Source organism: Scophthalmus maximus, chromosome 15, assembly GCF_022379125.1.
Source record: "Scophthalmus maximus strain ysfricsl-2021 chromosome 15, ASM2237912v1, whole genome shotgun sequence".
Lineage (NCBI taxonomy): Eukaryota > Metazoa > Chordata > Actinopteri > Pleuronectiformes > Scophthalmidae > Scophthalmus > Scophthalmus maximus.
The window spans coordinates 21,787,225-21,797,500 of record NC_061529.1 but is presented as its reverse complement, the minus strand read 5'-3'; the positions used below and the strand labels follow the sequence as shown (position 1 = coordinate 21,797,500).

The 10,276-nt window shown below is 44.1% G+C and overlaps 1 protein-coding gene across 1 annotated transcript; it reads left to right on the top strand.

Annotated features, from left to right (window-relative positions):
- Positions 1-966: 966 nt before the first annotated feature.
- hhipl1 (HHIP-like 1) lies at positions 967-9,646 on the top strand. Its single transcript, XM_035610308.2, has 9 exons — positions 967-1,546; positions 3,020-3,666; positions 3,812-3,955; positions 4,611-4,939; positions 6,847-6,973; positions 7,663-7,808; positions 7,927-8,008; positions 8,644-8,726; positions 8,836-9,646. Exons 1-9 carry the CDS (start codon positions 1,079-1,081, stop codon positions 9,402-9,404), a joined length of 2,595 nt encoding a protein of 864 aa, XP_035466201.2. The 5' UTR covers positions 967-1,078; the 3' UTR covers positions 9,405-9,646.
- The last annotated feature ends 630 nt before the right edge of the window (positions 9,647-10,276 follow it).

Here is a 10,276-nt window from a genome sequence, read left to right as displayed (position 1 = left end):
CAGTGGAACACAAGCATAGCTTGGGCAAAAACATTCGGAAGAATGTGCCTCAGCAAAGTGTGAGAAACATTTAGAGGATCATTTCTCTCTTTCAAATACATGTATTCAGTTCTTATAAACATATAAAGACATGTAGCCTAAGTTCAAGTCGGAGTTCACTGTGCTCTCTGTGCTCACAGCCCCAAAACCTGCCAGAGTCTCGCTTCATTAGCTCAGTTGTTATTTGGGATACATTCATCTCCCCCCGTCTCGTGACCTGGATGTGAACAAAGGCTCCACTGTGTGCAAGACTGTGGAAAAAACCTTTTTTAACTCTTTCAATGAGCTACTTCCTCACTTTTATTATTATTATTATTATTATTATTATTATTATTATTATTAAGACAATAAATCGGCAATTTGAGGCACTAAACGTGCTCCGACCTGCCTGGAAATGTGCACACGCATCAGAACTGGTGAGATAAGATAAGAGATAAGATCAACCTTTATTCGTCCCACAATGGGGAAATCTGGTCGTTACAGCAGCACAGTGGACAGAATGTAGCAGAAATAGCAGCGTGTAGAAAGAAATTGAAAAAAGCAGTGTGTATGTACAAATTATAACAAAATATAAAAATATAAAATACTATGTACAGAGCAGTAGCAATAGTTGCACATGGAGAATAAATATACATATTGCACAGTTGGTTATTGCACTTTTGTACCAGTGAATTATTCTTTACAGTGGTTGAGTCCTGTGTGTGTGTGTGTGTGCGTGCGTGCGTGCGTGCGTGTGTGTGTAAAGTTTCATAGCAGGAAATGTTTTTATACATTTGATATTTTAGGGGTCTCGTTATCATTATTATCAGTATTATTAGTATTATATTTGAAAGCAGCAGCCAATTGAATTAGAGTGGATAAGGTTGCCATCTGCTGGACAGCAGGAGATGACATGCATGCTTACTATTTAACATGAACATATGACATAAAGGGGGAAAGTGACAGACGAGCCCACGACGCACTGCCGGTGTTCAGCAGTTCACATCAGATCTGTGTGGAACATGTGACTTGCTCCAGCAGACAACAGCTGCTGTGCGTCATGGCGCGGGTGCGGACGCGGCCCACGCGTCGCCGCCTGGCGACAGATCCCCATGGAGTGAACCGCGGTCCACCGCGTCAGAGTGGACGACCGGGAGTCGGAGCAAAGTGCACACAGGAAGCCGCCGCCGCCGCCGCACAACGCTCCGCTCCACGGTGGCCGACGCACGCCACGATGCGGCGGAGTAACGGCAAAGCCCCGCGTCCTTCGAGGCTCTCGCCGATCGGCGTCCTGTGTCTCTCTGCGCTCTGGCTCGCACCTGCGATGTCACACCCGCAGTGTCTGGATTTCAAGCCTCCGTTCCGCCCGCTGCGGGAGCTCGACTTCTGCGTCATGTACAAGGAGTTCGGCTGCTGCGACTATCAGAAGGACCAGGAGCTGATGACCAAGTTCTACCGGATTATGGACAACTTCGATTATCACGGATACACCAGCTGCGCGGGCTTCGTCCTCGAGCTGCTCTGCCAGGTACGAGCAAAGGTCGCGCAAAAAACCTCTCCATTGTGCGCCAAGAGTCTGCGCTGACAGTGGAAATCAGCAGGACACAAAGTCCACACCAACACGCGTCATGACGCCTTGCAGGGAAAGAAGCAAATGTTGATGCTTCTTCTTTCCAAGCTGGCCGCCCCCTCATCACCAGGCTTTCTTTCTACACGACACGTGACAGATGACCAGCACTGTTCACTTAAAATTCATTTCTTTTAATTCTTGCTTAATTCTGTCCTGCTAACCCGGTCTAATAATGATTATGTGTTTGGGTTCACCCCATGTTGACTTGGTCTCTTGATCTGCAGTATATCCTTAATCTTTTGGCGCTTCTACTGCAAACGACGTGGCACTGTTGAAAATAAACCTTATTTGACTATGACCAACCTTTTATTTGTAATAAGTTGGCTATAGCATTCTTTAATAATGACATTTATTAGTGCATTATCAATCACGCACTAATAATCAGCTGAACTTGTGTGCTCCAGAGAGAGTGCAGATAGGGAGAACAGGTGTCCCTTCTGCTGCAGCTAGGGCTTCTTAGTAACTTTGCCATGCAGGACGGGGAACACACAGGTAGAAAATGTCGTCCCTAAGCAATATTTTGCGTGTTCGAAGGGTCCCAGCAGAAGCAATTTTTCACTCACAATTGCTAGTTCCGGGACCCCTCGCATGGCAAAGTGACTCTCCCACCGAGGTTGGTCCTGGTCCTTGCAGGTACCCAGAGTTCTGAGTTTAAAGTCAGAATTCTGAGAATAAAGTCAGAACTCAAAAAAACAAACAAATGTGTGGCCCTAATCCCCTTCCATATGTCTACACACAACCACAACTTAAATCAGTGGCTTCAGTGTTAATGGTTCTTATCACTGATGAAACGTCAGCACCATTCATACACTTTACTTGGGTGTTCCCAAATTGATGCTATATTCAAGACTTCTGCCCAGAGTGTGTGGCCAGGGCCCTTGTGTCCACATCTTTTTCTTTGATGACAGTAATTCCCTACAGATAAAGAAAATGTATATAAACCTTTCTCCAGAAATGCCACAATAATTTAGGAGAAACTATTTGACCCATTTTTTTAAAGTCAAGTGATCCATTAACAAAAAACAAACAAACACATCTTTGATCCTTGGCTATAAAGATTCGTGTTCAGTAATGTAAAGCTCATCCATTTTTTTTCTCTTTTTTTTTTACAGTGGATTAACCGACCTTGTTTTGTGAAAGGTTTTCAGTCGTACTGATGAACTAGCCAAAACTCATCAGCTAACTCCCCTCAACTCTGCCTAATGTCTTTCAGCTCATTGTTCTGTTTTTAGGGGCTGGATGTGCAAATAAGCCAATGCTGCATGCACATCTTGTTTATTAATCTCTTCGTTGGCCTAAAAAAGCACTAATACAATAAACAGCTGTCAGTACTGCACAATGTGCTCACATCGCTTTTCCCTCCCCATCCAGGAGTGTTCTCCCTATGCAGCTCACCTCTTCGATGCCGAGGACCCAGGCACCACGTTACGGACCATCCCTGGTCTCTGTCAGGACCACTGCTTCCAGTTTTGGGAAAAGTGCAGCTCCACCATTCCTCTCCTGTCGGACGACCCTCACATGGTCAAAGTCAAAGAAGACCGGGCTCGTTTCTGCCAGTACGTGGGGCTAGATGACGTGGACTACTGCTACCCACACCTCCTCAGCAACCAGAAGCTCACCAACAACCTTGGCCGGGTACAGTCCGACTCAGATGGCTGTCTGCAGCTGTGTCTGGAAGAGGTGGCCAATGGTTTGCGGAACCCGCTAGCCATGGTCCATGCCAATGATGGCACACATCGGTTCTTTGTGGCAGAACAGGTGGGCTTGGTGTGGACCTTCCTTCCTGACCGGTCCAAACTGCAGAGACCATTTTTGAACATTACCAAGGCGGTGTTAACATCATCATGGGAAGGTGATGAGAGAGGCTTTCTGGGACTCACTTTTCACCCAAAGTACAAGTACAACAGGAAGTTGTATGTGTATTACTCAGTGGAGGTGGGTTTTGATGAGAGGATCAGGATCAGTGAGTTCCGTGTATCAACCAGCGACATGAATGAAGTGGATCACACCTCTGAGCGGTAAGTGCAGACAGTATATCCAGGTTAGGTTGCAGCAATCAATGGTTTTTTAGCAATCTAAACATTTACAGTCATGCATGCAGCATACAAAGAAACCAACCAAAGTTATACCAGGTCCTAATTGTTCTGTCCACTGTCCTTCCAGGGTTATTCTGGAGATCGACGAGCCTGCTTCGAACCACAATGGAGGGCAGCTACTCTTTGCAGATGATGGTTATTTGTACATTTTCACAGGTGACGGTGGGATGGCGGGAGACCCATTTGGGAAATATGGGAATGCCCAGAACAAGTAAGATGTTTGATCTGAAGAATGATTTGATGATTTGAGTTTAAATACATTTGAGATAAATATTTAGTGAGCTACTATCTTCTTACAGCAAGAAGGTTCTGGGTTCCAACCTGCTGAACCCCCTCCCACATGGGTTTTGTCCATGTACTATTGTTAGATTAGACAATGTTAAGGTAATTGGCAACTCTAAATTGCCCATAGGTGTGAATGTGAGCTTGAAAGGTTGTTTGTAAATGGTAAATGGACTGTATTGATTTAGCGCTTTTCTTATCAACCATTCAAAAGGCTTCATGGCACACGTCATGTTTACCCATTCACACACATTCCTACAGCGCTGCTGTTTACCATGCTTTTCTGTCACATTCATATACTGTCGGAAGAGACGAATTTAGGGTTAATTGTCTTGCCCACAGACACTTGCTGGGATCGAGCTGCGAACCTTTGGGTTGGTGGTCTACTGACTCTACCTCCTGAGCCACAGGCGCCCTCAGTTGTTCTTCTCTCTCTATGTAACCAATGTGATAGACCAGGGTGTACCCAGCCTCTCTCCCGATGTCAGCTGGCATTGCCCGAGCAATTTTTGTTACTGTATATGTGACATAAATGGCCAATTATTATTATGACATGTTTTTCCATACTGTCACATCTATTTTAGGTCAGCACTCTTGGGTAAAGTTCTTCGTATCGATGTGGATGACAATGAGAGAGGCCCATTATACAGAATCCCTGCAGATAACCCCTTCACACACGAACGAGGAGCTCGACCTGAGGTTTATGCTTACGGTGTCCGCAATATGTGGAGGTGCTCGGTGGACCGGGGGGACCCTAGAACCAAAGAGGGAAAGGGACGCATCTTCTGTGGCGACGTAGGCCAGAACAAGTTTGAGGAGATCGATATCATCGAGAAAGGTCGAAACTACGGCTGGAGAGCTAAAGAGGGCTTCTCCTGCTATGATAAGAAGCTGTGTGCCAACAGAACACTGGGTAGGCATGATCCATTGTCCATACTTCAGCAGTTGTTTTTAATTGTATTCCAATGGAGGCCAAGACCAGGGTCACACTGGAGATTTTCACTACACAGTAATACAATGCAAGCTCTCTGCACAAACTATTGTTGCAATTCCTGTCTGGATATGAACATTTCTCAAATGAGCATCTGTGTAATGTTTGACTAAAACCCTGCAGGCTCTTTTTTTTGCTGCTGCCACATAGTCTGCTGTTGTCAAACAGTAGACCGTTGGAAAATCAATGTCCCTAACTTCCTAAATGATTGACCGGCCTAAATGTAATTCAATTGAAGTACTGCACCATTCTTAATCATCATACAATTGCTGAATATTTAACTCATTATGCCCAAACCAGCGCAGTTGAATGAGAGTTGTGACAACGGAAGTCCAAAATGTTGCACGTCACGTGACTCATGTAGACTTCAGATAGTTCCCGGAAGTTCTTGGCGCACAATTCGAATCCATTATTCAGAGCGACAGAAACGTGATTTTTGGTAATTAGTCATCAATAAATGTATTGATTTACAATCAAGCAGAGCGACATGCCTGTGTAGTAGCTCTATGTAGTCATTCAGTACTTTTTCTTAAATCATAAAATAAATCATAAATAATCATAAATCATAATCCACTAAAATGCGCATTTAGATTTGATTCAGATGTGCTGATAATAAACAATCTGATGATTTAAACATCTTACCCTTCATAAGTGCAACACAGACAGTCCATTGATTCATTCTGCTGCTGCTCTAATGCGCTGCTGCTCACTTCAGGAAGTATTGAGAGGCTCCGTGATCCGCCATTGCTGGAAAAAAATGGTCCATTGGAGTGAACGGAGATGTCGCTACTCTCTCTCTCTCAAGCGCTCTGGCCAGAAAAGCAGTTAAAATGTGCTTGGTTACACTGTCACCATAATGAGCTAGCTGCCTTTGACAGCATTTGACCTGTTTGCTGAATTCCAACTCAGGCAGCAAATAGGTACGGGGACAAAGAACAAAACCAATTAAGAGCAACGTGAGTGAACAGAGCTGAAAAAGAACAGGAACAAAAACAGACAAATTGACAAAGAAGAGTGCGGAGCCCAGAGACTAAATTCACAAAATAATTGATCAGGGTGAAACACATCAGGGTAGGGCAGACAATCATAGACAGGATGTAAAACAAGCAAAGAAGTAAAAGAGAAACTAGGAAGTTCAAAATTTAAACAACTGAAATAATATTCAAATATTCAAATTCCAAATTCCAAACACAAGGAAACAACTAGTCCAAAGAACTGAAATGCAACTTCAAATCCCAAAAATATGTCCAAACATCCACAAAGGCATTCTACGTGGTTTACAGGGCAGATCCAAACAGTCATAAATCAGCCCTTAACTGCCATGGCACTGTATCCCTCGGCATGATAGACGTTTCTCTTTAAAGGCAACAGTAATTATAACATATGTCGTGGTTGTTTGGAAACGGCCTTGTAGAAGAAATACTCTTCAGATTCAGTTGTTAGACACGACAGCCTGATATTAATCAAGAAGGCAATTGCATTTCAATCTCATTCAGATTTATCTTATTCCTATGATAAGTTAGGCATGTTCACACTGGACCTGGAAATTGGATACCGATGACAGGCTGTCGGTAGAGAAAATGGACCGCATTAATACAGCACTTTTCCAGTCTTAATGACCACTCAAAACACTTCACATTATAAGTTACGTTCAGCCCCTTCACACACATTCATACAGCCATTGGGGGACTAGTTGGAGTGTGTTTTTCAGCTTCTGAAACATCAACCTTCTGGTTACAACCCTTCTGAGCCACAGCTGCCCATGTAGGCTCATGCTGATGGAAGACAACCACAGTGAAACCGGTAATGAATGTCGTTTGATTCCACAGATGATGTCCTGCCTATTTATGCATACCCACACAAGATGGGTAAGTCAGTGACTGGTGGTTACGTGTACCGAGGCTGTGAATACCCCAACCTGAACGGCATGTACATATTTGGAGACTTCATGAGTGGGTAAGATTGAAATCTATTAAGTGGCCTATTTTGTTTGCACAATCACACCAACATTTATGTTGAGGAGATTTTGCGAAATGAAGACAATGGGACGTCAGACCTAAAACTGAAGTTAAAGTCCCTGATCTGCTTTTGAGGGATTTCGGAAATTGGCACAAAGTCTGTGAACTAGTTTAGACAAGTAACTAGAGGTGCACTTCTGGTGAATTTCCTCTGGATCTTTTAAGAACTCCTTTTTTGTACGGGCCCTCCACCACCGTGTTTTTCTTCACCAAATGTAGTGGAGCTGCAACTGACCATTCTCATTATGAATTCATTCATAATGAATCAATTCTTTTTTTTCAATTCTTTTTTTATCATAGAATGAAATACCTTGATCTTTAAAATGCCACAAAAGTGTGAAAAACATAGCACTTTACATAGTGAGGTCCAGACCTCACATTATTACAGAGAAACCCAAGCACCAACCGGACTCAGTTTAGAGAGAGAGAGTATTTTCAAATGATCTGATATATTCTACCATCAGTGCTATACAGTATAATGCATACAGTCCATGTCCAGCTCTGTAAAGCTGTAAAAGTACGCCGGGAAATGGAAGAAAGCTGGAACCAAAAAGTGCTTAAAGATTCAGACAAAGCTCCAATCTTGAAATAAAACGTAATGACTTGCTCATTTTGTTGCTGTTCTAGGCGTTTGATGAGTCTGCAGGAGGATAGAAACACAGGGCAGTGGAAATACAATGAGATATGTATGGGGATGGGCCTGACCTGCGCCTTCCCTGGACTCATAAACAACTACCACCAGTACATCATCTCCTTTGCTGAGGATGAAGCTGGTAATTCATGAACACAGCCTCAAAGCAGCCTCTGATACTGTACTTACAGTGTTCTGCCTACACCAGCTGTAACCTGTGTAATGTCTTCCTGAGCTTCTGTTGTTTTTCTTTCCATCAGGCGAGCTGTACTTCATGTCCACTGGAATACCAAGCGCCACGTCACCCTCAGGAGTCATTTATAAAGTGGCGGATCCCTCAAGGTGTCCGACACGAGAATGATTCTGTTTCTTATATCACCGTCATCGGCCAAAGAAATCCTGTGTCACATTTCATGATGGGGAACTGCTCAGTGTGAAGCGTGTGTGTGCAGTTCTGTTTCTGCTGGTTCTACACAGATACGGAAGACGCACATCTGTTTACCATTACAAACACAGGCATCTCATTCTACTCAGCGAGCTCGAGGGATGTGCAGTATCATGATCACACTTGGCTCGGAAGGGATAGCTGTGTTTTCTCAGAGGTGGTGGAATAAGGTTTTCTCAGACTTTCTGCTAAATGTGGAGGTCGTACTGTCTCTCTCCGTTTGGGTAGAGCAGGGGAATGAAGCAGTGTTGGCAGTCGTGAGAGGGGCCTGTCGTACTAAATCTCTGATTTGGCTTCAGACAGCTCTTGGCTCCTGCATTTCTCCAAGCAGCAGATGGTTGTCACCTCATTTACTAACGCTCATTTCAACTGTTCCACATTTGTGTCTTGAGCTAGAAGTTAAAGATATTAAAACTGAGCTATTTAAAGTTAAAGGAAAAAAACAGAGCTATTTTTAATTGCAGCTTGTAGCCTGTCTTTAACTCGTAGGCAACAATCTTTCAATCCCGTTTTCTTCTTTACTCTTTTCCAGACGCGCTCCACCCAGACAGTGTCACTATGACCCTCTTCCCGTCAGAGTAAAAAGTAATCTCATCAAGTTTGTTCCACAGGAAAGTGAGTCCAGCCACGAAACACCCGACACGCACTACAACTAATCAGATCTGTGACATGAATTGTTTATAATGATATTTTGAGTCATGTTTTTCTGTTTCTTCTCCATTAGCATTGATTGGAGTTGAGCCATCCAGCAAAAAAATGCCTGAGCCACAACCCACGGACTCACATGACTGGCTCCAAGAGCTCCTTGACCATCTAGGTGAACCAGGACCAGACCAGGCCACCCCTCTGCCTACCACAACCACCACCAAACCACACAGACATTCCAGGAGGAAAGGACGGCGCAGGAAGGAAAAATCCAGAGCGGAAACTGCACCGGAGCTCCAGAGTGGAATGGTAAGGCTGGTTGGAGACGAGCAGGGCCGCGATGACCGTGGGCGGGTTGAGATCTACGTTAACACGGAGTGGGGCACTGTGTGTGACGACCTGTGGAACACCAAGAATGCCGCGGTGGTTTGCCGGCAGCTTGGCTTCCGGTATGCTCTGAAGGCGGCCAAGAACTCCGAGTTCGGTGAGGGGAATGAGCTGCGGATTCTTCTGGACGACGTTCAGTGCGAAGGGACCGAGTCCAGCCTGCTGGACTGCAAACACGCCGGCGTCGGTACACACAACTGTGCCCACTATGAAGATGCCGGGGTGATCTGTGGCAACTCGGACTACGTTATAGAAGTCTAAAATTGTGACAACGTGAAGTCAAAGCTAACTGTGTTTGACTATACCTGTTGTCTTATAAATCCACCGCAAATGTAACACTGTCAAAAAATGTGGGCAATGTTTGGCTTCTCAGTGATTTGTTACAGTAACATTAGACTAAGAGTCTGAGTATCTGCATTGAATGTTCACCACCTACAGAATGAATGTACGGTATCCTGGCGTTACCGCTTTGGTAAATGATTTTAATAAAAGCTTTAATTGTAGTGTCTACTGACTTTCTCAGGTCACAGATAAGACTGACTCAGTAAAACTATGTCCCAGGCAGCTCAAACAACAGCTTGTGTTCCTGTTGGAAGGTGCTTTGCCATATTTCAGCAATGTGCACGCTCTGTTTTAATATTAGCGAACCACCACGATGTTTCCTCACCGAAAATACAATGTCAATACAGGTCGCTATGGGAAACACCATTATAACCTCCTGAGACCTGAGCTTTTGTGTGATATGCATTTTTTAAATTTCTCTGAAGTAATTAGTATCAGTAGGACCCGATAAGTATAAAATCTAAGCATTGTCTTTGAACTGTAAGTCGTTTTTTTTTTACAATTGTAACTTGTGTTTGTAATAGGAACTGTCTTCCCGACACCTTTGGTCAGTGTGTAATGCTGCAAAACAGCTGTGTTCACTTTGTAAGCATAGGAACAGATTACAGTCATCTGTTGGGGACAAAGTATAAAACAGATACAGGACTGAGACATGGGGTACTGGGGTGACATGATGTATATGCGTTGCGCATAGAGTGAGGTCTCTTCCTCTACATGTACAACATCAGTTCACACTTGGTCAAGTATGCCTGGGCCACTGTCATGTCAAACTCGAGGAACCGCCCTATGCC

What these genes read in the sequence shown, in the direction of transcription:
- hhipl1 (XM_035610308.2), top strand. Translation starts at nt 1,079, where the DNA reads ATGGCGCGGGTGCGGACGCGGCCCACGCGTCGCCGCCTGGCGACAGAT. An exon ending in AAAGTGGCGGATCCCTCAAG is followed by an intron (nt 8,009 to 8,643) that starts GTGTCCGACACG and finishes ACTCTTTTCCAG; the next exon opens with ACGCGCTCCACCCAGACAGT. An exon ending in CAAGTTTGTTCCACAGGAAA is followed by an intron (nt 8,727 to 8,835) that starts GTGAGTCCAGCC and finishes CTTCTCCATTAG; the next exon opens with CATTGATTGGAGTTGAGCCA.